The sequence below is a fragment of the Falco rusticolus genome, chromosome Z (genome assembly GCF_015220075.1).
Source record: "Falco rusticolus isolate bFalRus1 chromosome Z, bFalRus1.pri, whole genome shotgun sequence".
In the NCBI taxonomy this organism is placed as follows: Eukaryota; Metazoa; Chordata; class Aves; order Falconiformes; family Falconidae; genus Falco; species Falco rusticolus.
Window position 1 is genome coordinate 44,559,729 of NC_051210.1, and position 18,047 is coordinate 44,577,775.

The following is an 18,047-nucleotide window of genomic DNA, read 5'->3' on the forward strand; positions in this document are numbered from 1 at the left end:
ATCTTCAGCTTCTCGGGCCTACAATCATTGCACTGTTTCACTAATGACTTCCAGCCCTTACTGAGAACAATCAGCAGGAACTTAGACCACCAGATGTTTTTGGTAGTTCATTGTTTATTATATATTACCATGAGGTATCACTATATTTCATATTTTTGATGTATACTGTGGTTGTGTTTAGGAATCGCAGGCCTATTTTCTGACAGTTGTTTTAAAAACACAACATAAATGACAGTTGCTGATACAAACAGTTCTAAGTATTTTTCCGGACTCTAGCTGCTTTTGATTCAGTTATAAGTGGCAGGGGCAAGTTGGGTAGGACACGGATTTGGCTACATGAGCTCGAATTTATCACAAGAAAGTTACTCCTAGTAGCAACTTGGTTTGGCAGCCAAAAAAATCAGTCATTACAGCATTTTGTGTACTAAACCCCAGTAAGTAATTTCTAAATCCAGCAGAGGCCTGGCCTTCACATTTGCAGTTTACAAAGCACCAAGAGCACAGACCTAGTCTCCTTAAAACTCCAGTCCTTAGAAAGGCGCATGGTGACAGCCAGTGTCTTCAGCATTGTGTCTATGTGTGAAAAATGAGATAGTGCTTTAGTTCCAGGTCAGACCAACTGCTGTCATTTGGCAGGTTGGTGGAGAAGTTTTATTAGCCTTGAGATTCAAAGTGTTTGTAGTTGGCAGTCACAGGCTTAGTTGCAGTAGTGCAAGGATCATGGGAATTATAGACAAGTACCTTCTCCTGACCCTTTGCATTGAACAAACATGATGATTAATAGTGAAGTTTCTGAAGAGTTAATTTCAGAAGTTCCTGGAACTTCACATGATCTCTCTTGCTTTTGCTCTCCCTTGCAAAATCTTTGTGCACTTTTTTTAAAAAAAGAAAGAACAAAGTCACCTATGAGATTTGAAAACTCACTATGAAATTTAACCTTTATAAGGAGTCCACATGTTTCTGAAGATGCAGGTAAGATTGTGGTTTTCTAGTTAATACATCTGCAGGTAGCATGGTGACCAGTGCTAAATGTTTGCTTTGGTTTAAAGGAAAAGAATACGCTGTCATGTCATAAATTGCTTAGTTTGCCTTGATTTGTGCCTAGCAGACTGATTTAGTGTGGGCATAAGTGGATAATGTAAAGTACGTGCTCACTTAGTTCTGTGCTTTCATCAGCTATGTAATCAGTACCTTAGAGCTGATGGTAGCTGAAGACTATATGATTGTCTACTTGAATGGAGCAACACCAAGAAGGAGGATGCCTGGACTGGGTTGGATGAAAAAATGTTACCAGATGATTGACCGACGGTGAGTAGTACTGTCTTTTCTGATCCACAGCTATTATTCTAAATCTGTCCACTTCTGTTACTCCCTTGTGTGAGTGTTTACTGTATATGATATTTCTGTATGGGTTTTTTTGAGGTTTGTTTTTTTTAAAGAAACAATTTCTTTTTTACTTAGATTACGGAAAAATTTGAAATCATTTGTAATTGTTCATCCATCATGGTTCATCCGGACAATTCTGGCTGTGACACGACCTTTTATAAGGTATGCAGTGAATACCAGTGATTTCCTGTGTCCCTAAGAATACAGAAGCACCCTAAATAATCAGACATGGCTGTTAATCTTCCACTGAACAGTACTAGTTTACAGTTTATGTTGGGATTTTGACAGATGGAGTTGACTTTCCTAAAGTGTGAGGGGGCAGGGGAAGAGTTACTTATATGAGTATCTAGTTGCAGACATCATAGGGTAGGTATCCTAAACCTGTATGTGTATGCAGAACTGGGAATTCAGTCTCTTAAAATAGTCTTTGTTCCAAACCCAGCTAAAAGGCGTGTAGAGGAGGGCTTTTCCTGTAAGGATAATCACCTAATCTAAAAAATCCAGGCTGTAGGGCAAGATTAAGCTACAATTCTGTGTTTTAAAAAAATTAGTTGCTTCTTATGCAAGAGGACTGCCAGCACCCTGAGCTGTTTGAATGTATAGGAGTTGCAGTTCTAAAAAAGGTTTAAAGCTACCAAAAAACCACTTTGATTAGTGAATAAGCAAAAGAATTTTACAGATCTTGAAGACCTCAAAAATTGTTTGAGGTGGGCAAGTGTGCAGCTGAAATCATGAGATCAGGGAGAGCAGGCTGACGTGTGTGAGAAAGTGCTTCAGGCAGGAGAGGAATCTTCTGCAGAACCTACCCCACACAACACACATCATGACAGACCTTAGAGAGGTCTGCCCCCAGGACACTGGAGGTGTCTGTTGCAGGGTGCTTTGTCCTGACAGGGTGACATTGGGATGGGGAAGCACATGAATTTTCCATTGCTGCCAAAGTGCAACAGGCAGGGTGTCATAATGGAGCTTCTTCTTTCATATGTGGTAATTTTAACACCAAATAGAAATTGAGGAATAAAAATACCAGAGTAACAGAGAAACAATACTTGGAATTATTAACAGTAATGATGGGGATTCACTGAGCTGCATTTGGTATCTGAGGTGTTTCTTTTGGCATCCTATTTACTCCCAGAGGAAAGGTAGGCAGTAAAATTAAAAAACCCCAGACAAATATGCCACATCTGTTTCAAGTCATTAGTCATTTATTCAGAAAAATTCTCCATTTCAGCTGAGTAGGTTGAAGTCCCAGTGCAAGATGAAAGTGAAGTGCAAATGGTAGCTGAAGAAAGGTGGGTGGGACGCATGGCTGATGTGACTTTTGTAGAAGATAATGTAAGATTTTTGAACCCTCACCAAGGACACTTGGTGAAAGAAGAAAGAAAGAAGGGCACTATGAGAAAGCTGAGTAAAAAACTCTGGGAGGCATGAAAAGACAAAGTCAATTCAGTAAGAAGCAATGTAAGGAGAAAGACTTGATTAGATTGAAGGCTGATGGCTATACCTTAGTTTGCTAGCCCTGAGCTGTTCACCAAACCACTGACAACCATGATGGAAATTTTAGAGTAAGAAATTAATTGGTTCACGAGCAAGCAGAGATTTCAAGGAGGTAGATGTTAGCAACATAATTTTAATTCTGTTTCAGCTGAGATGTGGGACAAAACAGTAGGCATCAAGAAAGTGAAAGACAAGGGACAGTGAAGTCACTGAGGATGTGCTACAATACTACCTCAAAAACTGGCAAGGTCATTCAGTGGAGTGTGGGACTTGATTGATGAACACTAAACAGTTGTCTGAATACACAGGATGAAAGAACTAATGGCTGCAAAGATAGATCCTAGATACACTTTATGGACCAGATAATCACACTAGAGATCACTTTAGCTGTGTTAGGTGAGAAATTAGATTTCTAATGAAGTGTCTGTGAAAGATATTTGGTGTTTGATGGAAATACTTAAATAATACGAAGTTTACCACTATTGACAGCATGCCTGCCCTGAAGTCTGAATGAGAACTTCTTATTTTGGTCATGTGTTTGGGTTGTCCATACACAAACTCCCACATGAAGCGATTACTCAGAAATCAATTACTGTGGTGGAATTAGTGGACCCAGGAGAATCCTTAAGTGGAAAAATTAACCCTTGAAAGATGTTTTTATGTCTTCCCCCCCCCCCCGCCCCGCTCAGTCTTTAGAAGCTTCTGATTGCCTTGCAGCTTGCCAAGTTAGTTTAGCTGGCAGTTCAGAATGCAGACTGATTAACATTTTTGGATAAAATACTAAGAATTGTCTGTATATTGTCATGGCTTTGACTGGATAATTGCAAGTGATTCATCTTAAAACATGATCGTTGGCCTGTTCCAGTGTCTGTGCCTAGTGATGCTAATCTGGTACAGGGACAAATTGAAATGGATGAGCTTAAACAACTATTGACAGTATTTTCATGTATTCCTGTTTGTTGCCTCACTTTACCTTATAAGGAAGATATGTATGGTAAAGGGAGGGGAAGTAGCCTTCTGCCCAAAGCTGTTTCAGAGGCTTTGTATTGTCTGGTCATACCCCTAAATCAGCAGCAAATAAGAATATGTTGGTTTTCATGGTCTAAACTTAAGAACAGTTATGGTCAATGTGCATTCGTCGCTGTTACAGATTTTAGAAGGCTATCTAAATACAACCAGAGTTAAATATGGAAAATTGCTTTATGAGCCAAATGAGAAAGCTCTCTCACAAGTTCATACATACCAAATAATTCAGGTTAGACAAATGAATAGTGTTATTTTAAGTGTATTTTCTGAACAATTTAGCTATTTTCCAAGTGATCATTTCTCAAACACAATAAAGGATCATATAGCACAGCTGAGATAAACAAGGGAAGTATTTCCTCATAAGAAGGCTCTGCAGTAAGAATGGACATGCACGTGCACAATCAGATCTGTAATCATCTAAACAAATGAGAAAGTTCAGTTTAATTATGTTTGATCGAGAATTGGTGTCAAATACAAATGCTAATTCATCACAATCACTTGATGTTTATTCATCGTGACCACATTGAGCGAATGCTTCCCATCTCTTTTTACACCTAAGTATGCTGTAGGGGGGTTGATTAGTTTCAGAATTTTCATATATCTCCTTCAAACTATAAAACTTCATGCTAGGGTATGTAGACATTACAATTTATAATGTTGTCCTAAATACTGTCATTCAGCCTAAGCAAGGAACAGCAGAAGGTCTGGACTTGATTTCAGCCTTACTGCATCTTAGGTATGTTCATGATTAGCTGAACTCTGTAACTGAAATAAGAATAACAAAGTGCTTAATTATTTACTGCATGAAGTACATAGCATCTTTTTTTTTTAAAAAAAATTACAATAAAAGATTTGGGGGTGAAAGTCAATTAACTGTTGTTTCTTTGTTTCAGCTCTAAGTTCAGCAGTAAGATACAGTATGTCAACACATTGGCAGAGCTTCGTGAGATGATTCCAATGGAATATGTGCACATACCAGACAGTATTGTCAAGTAAGTAATGTACAGTAAACATGTCCTTGTTCTAGTGCAAACTATTTCCACTATCTAATAATAGTGTTTCAGAGTCCATAAGAAAAACAGAAAGCCCGTTTCTGATGGTGTTCCTATTCTCTTGTGCACTTTCCACTGTCACATTCAGAAGCAGAAAAACACTGTAATGGAAACACAAAACATAATAAAGATATACTCCTAGGGGAGCTACTGTTTATAGGAAGAAGGTTTTTTGTACTGGACCAAACGATGCTGCTAGTAAAATGAAGATATTTTAATAAGGCTCAGAGTCCCATCAACCCTATGATTATATAATCTGGATTGGAACAGACTGTTCACTAATTGAAACCCAGAAAGAAAATAGGAGAAAGTTTGACCCTTCCACAGGTGTCACTTATGCTATATTTTTCCATAATTTTTACCACTATTTAAGTAAACGTTTTTTAAGTTTTAGTCATATGAAGCTTTGAATTGAAACAATAGTTCAAAGATAGCTTGTTCAATAGAAGAACACTGAAAGTCCATAGGTTTACTGTTCCTTATCTTGTTGATTTTCATGGTTTAACCCAGAAAACACTGAAAGACAGTGTCTCAGTTTTTGCTTCCTATGTGTAAAGGTTTTTTAAATGCAGGTTTTTGTAAAGGAAATAAATCTTTTAAAAAAATTGTAGGAAGTTGGGTTGAATTTTTCACCTCAGCTGGCTTTTTTTCAGACCTGAAAACAACAAACTGAAATGGTATATCAAGACTGAAAATGCTGGAAATCAGTCGTGATTTTTCATGTGGGTCATTATTAAAAGGGTATGCTGTTCAGGAATGCTTTTTTAAATTATTCTTTTTATCAAATGCCCTACGTTTTGAACAGGTGAACATTCTGTTCTAGAAAGTATTTTGATGAGTAAATACGCAAGTATGATTGTCTTTTCCTTAGGGCTTGCCAGTGACTAGGTAGGAAGAACATTTGTTCTGGAGCTGTCATAGATCTCTTCAACCTGGGCAGGAATTTTCACACCTGCCTCACATTAGTTATGAAAGCAGCATAATTTCTGTCTTTGAGCTGGTGTTTGCTCAGATACTTGTGGTGTAATTCCAGGGAGCAAACGTGAAGCTCAGATCTTGCAGTTAATCGGGGATCATAGGGACTTCCACTCAGATTTATTTGCTGCTGTAACTTCTTTAGGCCTGGAGTGATACTAAGAATGTGAAGTACAGAGGTAGTTGGTCACTTGGCAGAGAGATGTCCAGAATGTTTTAACGTTATAAAATGTTTTCATCCTCCTGTCATGCCTTGTCCTTCCCTTCCTTCCTCTTGGTTCCTGTAAACATTTTCTTATAGTTCCCTTTAGCTATACACCTTAACCTGGTACTTCAATGTGTTTCTCTTTCTGCTTCCTTGCTGTTTCTTGACTATTACACTGTCTGTAGCAGTGCACACATCTGTTACACACATCTTCCATGTAGACTGAAAACTGTTTGGAAAGTCCATTCACCTCTCAGACCAAAGGTGAAATGATCACAACATCAGTACCAAAGAAGCTTTAGGACTTACAGATAAAGAAATTCTAGAGAACTGCCTGCTTCATGTCACCAGCAGCCAGATGAGGCATGATTTTGCTGAAGAAGATAACCAAAAGTTGCTAAGTGTTCCCACTGGTGGCAAGCATCTTCAGGCTGTTGTGATATGAAGGTTTAGTGGGTGTGTGCATTCAAGGCACTGTGAGTGGTTATTCACATGCCACAGGGAGAACAGCAGTGTTCAGCTGATAGCTTCCCTTCTGCTGCAAATTGAGAAAGGTTCCTGTAGCAAAACAAAACAAAAATTAAGCTTTTGGCTTCATAGTTGCTCCACTGACAAGGACAGAAATACCACCTCTGGTCACAAGGAATCCCACCTGTACAAAGTACACAAGCTTATGCCAGGATTTGGGTTGTGTGGTTCTTTGCTGGCTTTTACTGAAGTGGGATTCAGTGTGCCTATTGTATCATATGAACGTGTACACCTTTTCTTTTCCTTCACCCACTCTTATCTTGTAAGGTATGATGAAGAGAAGTGTATTAAGAGAAGAATGAGGTAAAACTTGCTTTCTAGCCTATGCTGCTGGTCATAATGGAGTGAATCTGTGTGACAGCCTTTCACCTGCAGGTGACCTCAACAGCTCAGTGAGAGAGGACTTGCAATGATGTGGAATCTCATTTTGCCCTTCAAGCTGTTGAGATCAGCCTCCCTTGCAAATAACTTACCTGAACTCTAAAGATCCTTGACTTGGCACAGGCTGCAGCTAGTTTAATACTACCTGATAGAGCAACTGAATGCTTTCAGCAATCCTCCACTGGGCATGCCTCAGATCCCTGGCTGCTTTTATGTTTCTGCCTCCAAATGAGCTAACTAAGGAGTTACAAATTAAAGGTGGGTTAAGCACAGGGATAAATGGTATCATGCTCAGCTGAAGAGCTTTAGGGTCAGTGCAAAATACTGGGTGCCTATTTTAGAAGCATGTACTGTATTTTTTCTTTGCTCTGCTATTGCTCTGCTTCTCTCTTACGCTCTGCTTGCTTCTTTGTTTCTTTATATCAATAACTTTTACTCATGCAGACTGGATGAAGAGCTGAGGGAAACTTCAGAAGCAGCTAAGTAAGATAGCTTTCAGCTTGATGCTAGCATTATATTTACTTGTTTCACAGGAATAGATTGAATGCAGTAGTATGTTCTATGTTTGGTACAGCAATCAGCTCATAGTTTCAATAACTGTATAAGTTGCCACATTTGTGAATTGACTTCCCCTCTTACTATAAGCAGCCTTATTTTGTACCATTAGGTCTCGGTAAGGAGTAATCATACACTTACACTACAAAAAACATTTTTACTGGTTTTATGATTGTTTCTTTAATCATGGGGAGGACTGAAATTACTTTCTTACCCTATTAAAATGGTTCATTAAACATTTTGTACCCTTCACTCATTATGTCAGATGATTGATAAAGTTTTTAGGAGGTAGTTCTTGTAAAAAATAATTTTTAAAAATTTACTACATCAGGGATAGCTGTTGTACCACATTCTCAGTTTAGGTAGGTTGGTAACTTTTCCTGTCTTTCCAGTGTTGGTTGGATAGGTCAGTGGATTAATACTTGATCATATTGTATTGCCTATGGTCACTTGATAAATCGGTGTCATCTGATGAATAGGTACTTTAAACTCATGACTCTGACTTCAATATACTGAGGCAGTATGGTGTAAAGTACTATAGAAATCCTTAACTGGAAGGACATAATCCTTGACTAACTGAGCAGAGCTTAGAGGGTATCCAGTGCACTTTTTTCACATGTATATTTCACGTAAAATTCTGGAGAAGGGAGCTCTGTCTATTAGTTTTAGTATAACATTTTTCCTGCACTTTTTGTAACCAAAGGTATTGAGTTTTTGAAGTTTCTTCTCAGTCTCCTTCCTTTAGTTTGTGCACTTCAGAATTTTAATCTTACCACTTCTCTGTTGTATTTTTTCTAAAGTTTCTTTTGGTGGTACATATCTTTCTCTGGTTCTCCTGAGAACAGCTTTTAAAATGGCCACAGAAATACCCAAAACACTGGCCACTGCTTTTTGATTCTAGCAGCTAGACTGCCTCAGAAGTAATAGATTTGCTTAAGTGGTTTTCTGATACCACCTGAATATTTTCTTAAAAAAAAGAGGCTCACCCAACCTTGAAATGAAACTTCTATCCCTTCTATTCAAACATTTTCAAAGGCATTGTAGTATATGACAACAAAAACTCTGTGGAAGAAAGCTTTCTTATTACTCCTTTGATTTAAAAGAATGAAGGCTGCAGCATAGCAAGTGAAAGGGGAACTAAATATTCATATGAGGCATCACTGATTATTGTTATTGTTGGATGTATGAAGTTACTGTAGTGCATTTCCCTTCCATAACTTAAGGAAATAGCTTAAAAATTTATTACTCAAACTAATTCATGTTGCAGGCACTAAGATCACTACATTCCTATCAATAATGTTTGCGTGTTTGTGCTATCAAAGAATACTCACTACAGTTAGTTATTACATCCCCTAAACTTGATGTCATATTTAAAAAGAGAAAGAAATAAACACAGAAGAAATGTTTACTGCTACCTCTTTTTTTCTTGTGCTCAGGACTAGCTGTCTCTCAAATGATCCAGAAATTACTTCAGGGGAGCAGAAGTAAGCCTAATACTGTCATCTATGTTTTAACATTATTTTACAACCACATTTTTAGCAACTGAGGCTGAGTAGACTCCATAAAGCTTTTTGGAGACCTAAATGCTTTTATAGTTATTTTCAGAAACTTTATTCAACATAATGCAAGCAGAAAAAGCACTGAAGTTTGGATTTATTATATTTGCATTGCGGATGTGTTTAAAATGTCTTAAACTATTTCCAAGCAGAGACAGATAGAATTCTTAGCCTGAGGATATTCATGTTAAGTTATGTGAAAAACAAAAAGTGCAACATGATCAGAGTGAAGATGGTCCCATGCATTCTCCTCAATTAAAAGTAAATTGGTAACCTTGCCATTCTCCTTCAGTGATAAAAAGTCTTATATTTTCCTTTGATTTCTGGGTCATGCTCTTGATGTCTTCCTTCTCTTTGCTTTTTGTGCTTCTCAGCTTCTTTCATAGTTATTTCCCTGATTACATCTCCAGTATCTGTATGTCTCTTTCTTTCAAAGCTGGACTGGAAATGGGAACGTGTCAGTCCTCTGGCGCGCTGTTCTTCTGTCTGCTACTATAACTGAAACATGCAAATAGAAAACCCTGCACTACTTTTACTGTGCATCAGTGAGGGTGTTCGTAGCAGTTGTGTGTCACACAAGCACTAACAGTTCATTGCTAGAACAGCATGACAGGAGGACTTGCCATTGCAGCAGTGTGTATATTCCTGACCAGTGTGTCCAGGGGAGGAGTGGTTGGGGACTTTGCTGGCCCTAACCATCTGACTGGTATGTAGAAATACACTGGTGTCTCACACTGGAATATAGTTCAGAAAATAGCATATAGTAAACCTGAATCCTCAGTAAAAGGTTCCATCAATAACATGAGTATTAGTAAACAGGCAAATAATAAGTACATGCAGCAAACAGATGCATAAATAAAATAGAGCTTTTCTTTTCACTTTTTTGAAATAAAATTGTACTCTAGTGAACAATCACAGTATCGTACCTGTTACGTATGTTAGAACCATAAGCTAAATTCCTCATTCCTAGAGCAGTTAACATAAACCTTTTTTTTTTCTCAGACATTATTTATTATGTAGTGAGTCAATATAAGAATGATTTTCTTGAAGTATGAGAACAGAAAATACATAATATATTAAAGACTATTTATGATTTTGGTCTTCTTGTGGCTTGAACAGTTTTCTTGATTTTCTCAAAAGAGAAGCTGGTCAGTGCAAAAGCAATATGAGAGGAGAATTTATATTTAGCTTAAATATAGTTGAGGCTAAATTAATGCTAATTCTGCCTTTTCTCCGCATAAATGTGAATCTCTCTTCAGAGTAGTAATAATTTTCCTGTGGTTATATCACTTGTTTCTGGTTGTTGTTTCTTTAGGAAATAGGATTTCCCTTGTAAATGCCTCCACAATGATAATGGCAGTTTTACACAGACTTTTCTTCTGTATGCTTTCTGCTGAAACCTCTCCTGAGTCTGCCCAGCTCTTAGTTTGCTTTTGTTGTCTTTGTAATATCTATTCCAAAGGTTTTTGTCTATTATCATGCTCCTTTGTGTTCTGTTTTGTTCAACTTCTTGTGCTTCCTCATGACTTCTTAAAAACCCCACATCATTATGAAATAATTCAGTGAAAAAACTGTGTGTGTTCTGTAACGGTTCATAAATATTGAGGGTGTTTTAAATAGTTATGTATTCTGTGAGGAAAACTGTATTTTGATGCAGTGTTTATGATTTCTTATTCTGAAGAAGGCTTTAAAGTATTTGGTGACATGTGCTTTGCACTAAATGGTAAAACTGTACTCTTAGAAACATTTTTAGAGGCACCCTATATCTTGCCACACTGTGGTGTCATTTCACCAGTGGATCTTTCCACATCTGGTGTCTACTGATTGAAATTGCCAGGAATGTAGTTACTGATTAATAAAAAGAGAAACAGATCTTACAGAGTTGTGGGTTTTCCATATACAGTAGATAGGATGTGTGTAAATTATTTGACACCAATGCGTTTAAACAAATGAGAGATGAGGGTGTTCAGCACTGCAGGAGCTCAGGATTGGGGAAATTACTAGTCATGTGTTTCGTAGCACTGATTTATTCTTTCTTTTGTTCTTTGTGTTTATTTTGTCTTTAATGTGTAGCATTGACATGACCCTGAAATAAAAAGCGTCATTGCCAGGCATTTGAAGAAGAGGGTTCACTTGGATTTTCATCGCCCAGACATCCATGACCATGGTGTACAATAGGCAATTTAGGTTAATTTGATTGGGTTTTGATTTTTCCGTGTCATTCAGCAATTCAAGACAACCAAAAGGGCCAATCCTATTGCTATGGAAACAGAAGAATTTTTGGACTAGTTATTTGAATTGAGAAAAACAGGTTTAATTAGGAAAACTGTATCATCTAGCATCGGTTTCTATGTGTCTGCGATTTCTGTTTTAAAGGTTACCATTTTACCAACAGTGTGCCTCATGAACAAGTTGGTGAGGATGGGGATTTTTGTTTCATTTGTCTTCAGTATATTAATGTTTATGCATAGCTGAACAGAATAATTGTTGCCATAAATGTTAGCTTGGTTGTGTCACAGAGCAGCAGTAACTTTAATGTTCAAAAATAATTCTGGAAGTGATGCAGGACTTTCTTGAATTTGTCTGTTTCCTGCTGTCTGAAAAGTCTTTCCAAGTTCATTTAACCCTAATTACTTTTTAATTTGGTCACAGAAAAGACTGATATACTGAAAAAATAATTACTTATCGAGTGGATTTCCCAGAGGACAGATCTGTAACTGAAATTTTAATAATTAAATTTATATATTCATTTTAGGGATAGTTTTTATAGAAGCAGCTAACCCGGTAGAAGATTGTCATATATTCTAAAAGCCTTGGAGAATTAATTTGTTGTTGTTTTCTGAATCTGTTTTTCCAGAACTTTGGGGTTATGAGTCTTCAAATGGCATCCTAACTCCGATTGTAAAGGCTATTAATGCTATCAATATGAAACAGATACTTAGTATTTCCTACTAACAACTGAAGATTACAACAGCTGGGAGTTACACTCACTTGTTTGAATAATAATTTGACATTTATTCCTAAGTATAACTAATAAAAAGTGTATGGTCTGTGTCATGGAACAGAACAGTGAAAAAATAACATGAAAAGGTAAAAACCATAAGCATTTCTTGTTTGCTGCTGTCCCATGTACTGGCACAAAAGACACTGCAGTTAAGTCCTCATATTTACAGGAAATTAACTGAAGCCTCTCAGATCATTCTTTTCAAGAGAGTGCAAATTCATTGTTGAGTGAATTCCACTTGCATACTTTAAAAAGGCAAGAGTCAAGAATATGGCTAGTGCTTTCTCTTCCTCTAATGAACACGTGCATGCACTTTCCAAACCTGCTGACTCGCCTGCTTGTGGGATGTCCTAACAAAAGTAAGTGTTACACACTCTCTGAAATACTATTCTTATCTTCACAACATTCTCATAATGCCCTAGAATTACATCTGTGGATTCTCTACTTCATAAATAAGTGATTAGACGTAACAAGTCAAGATAATCTGCACCTTATTTTTACATGTACATTAAGTCTAGTCCTGCTTCCAGTCCAGAATTATTAATAAGAGAAGACCAGCAAAAGTTTTCTTGGGGAATAAAGTTTAAGCAAAAAGCAAAATAGCATGAACCTTGATTTTTCAGTAGGATCTAAACTGAGAGTGAAAAGTGTATTTTATCCTTCATTTAAGATCGGTATTTTTGTTCTGTGGTTTGCACATTACCATCTCTGTCAATTTGTATTTTCTATTTGCAAGGTAGCCTGCAGCCGAGGAAGCAAGCATCCATCATGTGCACAGTTTTCAGCTACTGTAATGAAGGTTGAAAAAATTGTCAGAAAGGCAAGGACTTGCCAAATGCTTTCTTACCTTCCAGCATCAAAACTGAAATATCAGCACCTCTGCAGTCCTTGTGCTGTACTGACAGGTGGTGCATTGTATCTCTGTCATACTAGCTAGCCTGCAGTATCACATCTTTCTGTCAGTTCCTGTTCATTTCCACAGAGGAAGGACTTAATCCTGCTGACCATTGTTGCTGCTCTATAACCTTGCCCTAAATTAGGTTCTGATAGTTTCCACCTTTCCTCAGATATCTGATTCTTGGCTTGTCTGCCTTATGAAAGTGCTGTCACTTAGTATATTGGGGATAATGTTTTATGTACAGATTAATATTTGTATTAACTTCTAGATGCTAATTAAGCTTTACCTAGATTTAAACTATTAAAAGCATTTAGTAGCATGAAATCACATCTGTAGACTTGTAGTTTAAGCCAACTAGAGTGAGCCAGGTGACTTGTGTTACGCTATAAGTGAGAGAATTGTTTGCTAAGAGAAGTTCACCGCAAAGCAAAGTTCAACACACATTTCTATGCTCTGTTTGAGACCTAAGTAGGGTATAAAAGATTTGTGGTCTTAGTGCTGGCTGTCAACTCAGAGGTGAGTTTAATTCTAAAGGCTTTGTGTGCAATTACTAAACAGCAAAACAACATGTGAATTAATATTATTAATGTCGGTGGACTACTAATTGCAGTGTGACAGAAGGAACCTGTTTAAGCCAAATGTCACATTAAAACAAAATTGGGGCATCAGTGTGGCAGCACAACGATTGCAAGGTTAAGGTGTGGTTATCTTTGCATATTAATATATTTTGAAAGTTTTTTAATGTTATGATACGGCAATTCTATATTATTCTAACAATAATATATCAATATTAATAAATCAGTAGTTTGTTGAAAGAGTAATATAGTACATGTACTTGCACAGATATAATCTTTTATATATGGATCTTTTATACTGTGTATCAGAGTGCTCAGATCAAATACAAATTAATAGTTGCAATTCTTTTGTTGTTAAAAAACCTATGCTGACTTATAGATTAAGCAATACAAGGATACCTAATATCGTTGTATGTGTATATATACCTATGAATCCGAAATAAAGAACTACAACTCACCACTGGAAGTTATTTCCTTTCAGCTCGAAGTTCTTTTCTTTATTCTCTGGGTGCATGGGAACACTGGACTGTTTCAAATCACAATTCTTTGTGGTGTTATAAACATTCTTCCTTCCCAAAAATTGAAACTGAATTAATTCTGCATCTCGTGATGTTATTCTTCACCTCCATGTATTCAAATCCTTACTTTGCTGTTACTAGCAATAGTGTTCCTGAAAGAAAGCAGGAGGGGCTCTTCAAATTGCTCTCTAATTCATGTCTATGCTGTTATCTAAAAATCAACTGCATAGATAGTCATAGTCTCACACCATCTCATATGGTAGGCAGAAAACGGAAGCTATGGGGCAGAAACAGACCGACTGTGAAACCACCCTGAGCAGTTAAACAACCTTGTTGACTACATGTTGATGGAAGGAGTTGGAGCTGGTGGATGTTCAGTCCTCTCTCCTACCAGGTACCATGTGCCTACTCCTGTCCCAGTCTGCGTCAGATGGGTCAGTTTATACTGCCTCTATGTTAAGTAAACCTGGCTGCCTTTTGGACAGCTAACCTGGAGCATTGACCAGTGAGGCACCAACTAAGAGCTAGAAGGAGATAACCTATGGCTTCTTAATTGCCACCCCCCCTGCAATCAACTCTATGAATGCTCATACACCTTTTCAGTGCAAAATCAAAGAAGGTGGATTAAACTAACCTTTCATGCTTGTTGAAAATAGTCTCTTTGATTTCTGATTTGAAGATTCATCAGATCTTATGGGTTGATAATTTAGGCTTAAACTGAGCCTTAGAAGCAGACTTAATTATGACTGTGTCGTACAAAAGAAGTGCTGCTAGATTTCAGGAATCTTAAATTGGTTTGGTTTTGATTATCTTTCTCCAGGCCCTTCCAGTATAATTGCATTCCAGTTTAAATGTTTTGTTAGCAGGTGATTGGTGTGCAGTAATATGGGGTCACTTATACCCTAAATCTCAGGTTGGAGTGGCTACACTTATGTCCAGCTATAATACTGTAGCTGGGAGAGCTGCAGGTCATCCTAGTACCATCATTATTGTAATAAGGAAGAGAAAGTATCTGAGCTCTCACCTTCTGTGTACCTAACTATCTGCCAATTTACATCTTCCAGTAATTTGACTAATGTTCTCAGAGTGCTGATTAATGGCTTTTGTAGCTGGGAACACTGGTACAGTAAACACAACTATTTATACAAGGAGAAGACAAAACTGCAGGTGAGTAGTAACATAGAACCCTTATTTTCAAAAAGGAAAATCCTAATATATTAGCTGTTGACTTTCCTTTTCTCTGATAGTCTCTAAACACTCCCATGTTGTGAACATTTGGGATTTGTTAACATTTTTCTCAAGAAAAAAGGTGTAAAAGTACCTAAACTGTTCTGCTCGTTTGCTGCTTCTTCAGGAGTAGGAAAAAATTTTTTTCTTTTCACAGATTTTCAGTGGAGGGTTGTCATCAAATAAATTTTCAGCACAGTTCAGTAGCATAAAGTATATGACCTGAAATGGAAATCCATTGCCATGCAGTAAGCTAACATTATCACTTATTTCCCAACTGTCTTAATTTTCTGCTGCCCCACTTCACCAATATTATATTCCTGTTAGCTCGGTCTTTACAGCTAAAGCAGAAATTGATCACCTCAATTGTTTTCTGTATGGGAGAGCTAGTTTAACAAGCTTGAATGCAAATGTTATAAAAGGACACCATATTTATTTGCAAAATCTCAAAGTAAGTTGATCCCACCTGCTCATACTCCTTTCATAGGCTTCATTAGCTCACGCTGTCACACCCACATGCTCAAAAACACCAGGGTTGGTCTGACCATAGCACAAAGAACAAGACCTGCTGACTACCAAGTCCTCCTCATATTTCTCATCTTTTTTCCTGCAGACAGCAAACTAATTCTTGGGTGTGAAGATTTTGAGTCCATTGTACCATTTAGGAGTCGGTAGCTGTTATTGTGTGGTCCTTTGCTTTAGGGTCATGCTTCCTTCAGTCTGATAAACCTGAGGCCAGTTTTTCTCCTTTGTTTGAAGCATATATTTGTTCTCTTGGTGACTTACCACACGCATCACCCTGTATGCGTTATCCTGTAACCTTTTGCCCACGCTGCTGTTTTAGGTGGCAGGGTCTTTCACTAATGTCCTCTGGTCTTCCCAGAGTTCAGGTCTTATGGTCCTGACAAAAACCAGATTCCTAGGTTTTACTGCTGGTATCCTCGTCTGGGGAAGTGTCCTGGAAACACAGCTCTTTGTTATCAGTCCCTGCTCTTCTTTTAACCCTTCTGCTGCTGTGTTTCCTACTGCGTTCGCATACAAGCATATTTCCTTTCATACAGCATGTGTACTGATCTTGTTTGTTCTGTTATGAATTTCTACAGTTTTGCAGGAAAAAGAACTTCAATTGTGCTGTAGTTGGTAAGTCAGGAAAGTGCTGTTGGCAGAGCTGTTGGGACTCATCACTGTGTTAGAATAACTGCAGAAAAAATAAAGGAAAATCTAGTTTTCTTAATGAAAAAGATTAAAGATTCTTCAAGTGTAAGTACAAGTACAGAATTGGGAAATGCTCCCATATTGTTATGAATGAGTCCCATGGCAGTTTGGAATTTATTAGATTAAATGAAAATCTCATCTTTTGAATTGGTTTGAGAAGTTAGAATGGTTTAGTTTGGAAAGAACCTGTACAGATCATCTAGCCCAAGCCCCTCTCTAGTACTCTTTAGTGATCAAACATTTAAGGTGTGAAATGTAAATGCTTCTAAAGAAAGTAAATCAAAGAATTCCTTAGCATTTTCTCTGAAATAAGTGTGTGGTGGATGGATTTTTTTTTTTTAGAGCCATCTGATTCTGGTTTGTCTGTTCTGACCTTCGAAGCTTTTGGGCTGGTAAAATTGCATCCTCTAACATTTAAACTTGTTAGTGTTGAAAGCTTGTTACGGTGACAGCAGTGTATTTTGTTAGAAATACAAAATCTGTAAACACGGATTTTCATGTTTGTGGTATAATCTTTTGAAATTTTGAATGTTAAAGTGCCCTTGATTTCCTGCTTGTGCCACTAGCGGGAATAAAAGACAGGTCTCAGGTTGTGTCAGCTGTGTAGCCATATATGCTTACTTCTAGAGGCAAGAGTGGTGTCCCTATAGTACCTATCACAGGTTAATCCAGCAGTGCAAGGGTCAGGAAAGTTGCTGTTCTACTGCTCATTCGTTGTCCGTTTCCTCCAGTCCTGTAACTCCTCTAGCATCCTGTTTCCCATTGCAGAATACAGCTACCCTGCAGCAGATGGTGACAATTAACTAAATGTTTACAAAGCTTTAAAACGAGGCCCTAAGTTCATGAGGGAGCTCATAAATCCCTGAAATGTATGGGAAACTTACTGAGGGCTTTTTTAGACTCTGTGTTGTTACTGTAAGCATTTACTTTTTTTCTAATTCTTTCTTTGATTCTTCAGCGCAGCTTCCCCCTCTGTGGGCTTACTTTCTGTGCATCAGCGCTTGAAGTAGGCCTAGGTACAAGTTTATGACTTAGGTGTTTTGTTGGAGCTGTTTCTGAACAACAGCTACTAGTCTGCTTGCTGGTTGATCTTTCTTGGTTCCTGTTATGTTTGTATTTCATTTTCATGTCTTGCCATGTGCCAAATAGCACCATCTTTTCATTTTAACCAGTAGCTTTGTGCAACAGGAAAAACAAAACAACAAAAAAAAAAACCCCAAAACCCACAAAATTCTGCGCCCCCCGCCCCCCCCCCCCCCCCCCCCAAGGCCATCAAAAAAATCCTTTACTGAAGAAAGCATTTCATTTTCCAGTTCTGCAATTAGAAAAAATCATGGACTTGCAGTCATGGCTTACAGCATAATTTAACTTTCATTTAAGAATTGCTTCTTAGTAGAAGGCAACACCTAGTGAAGAACAAATTAGTAAGTATTTTACTTCTAGGTGCTG

General features: G+C 37.6%; 1 protein-coding gene across 6 annotated transcripts in view; it reads left to right on the forward strand.

Moving 5' to 3' along the window:
- The window catches only part of PRUNE2 (prune homolog 2 with BCH domain), a 144,457-nt gene extending 130,353 nt beyond the window's left edge, over nt 1–14,104 (forward strand). For 2 of the 6 annotated variants that reach the window (XM_037373799.1, XM_037373805.1), the window contains 7 exons: nt 1,177–1,308; nt 1,462–1,548; nt 4,803–4,901; nt 6,937–6,972; nt 7,495–7,533; nt 9,042–9,089; nt 11,235–14,104. In XM_037373799.1, coding sequence (XP_037229696.1) covers nt 1,177–1,308; nt 1,462–1,548; nt 4,803–4,901; nt 6,937–6,972; nt 7,495–7,533; nt 9,042–9,089; nt 11,235–11,256 — 463 coding nt within the window. In that variant the 3' untranslated portion in view covers nt 11,257–14,104. The remainder of the gene's footprint in view (nt 1–1,176; nt 1,309–1,461; nt 1,549–4,802; nt 4,902–6,936; nt 6,973–7,494; nt 7,534–9,041; nt 9,090–11,234) is intronic. The other 4 variants (XM_037373801.1, XM_037373800.1, XM_037373802.1 and 1 more) reach the window with 4 other exon arrangements.
- Nucleotides 14,105–18,047: the final 3,943 nt, after the last annotated feature.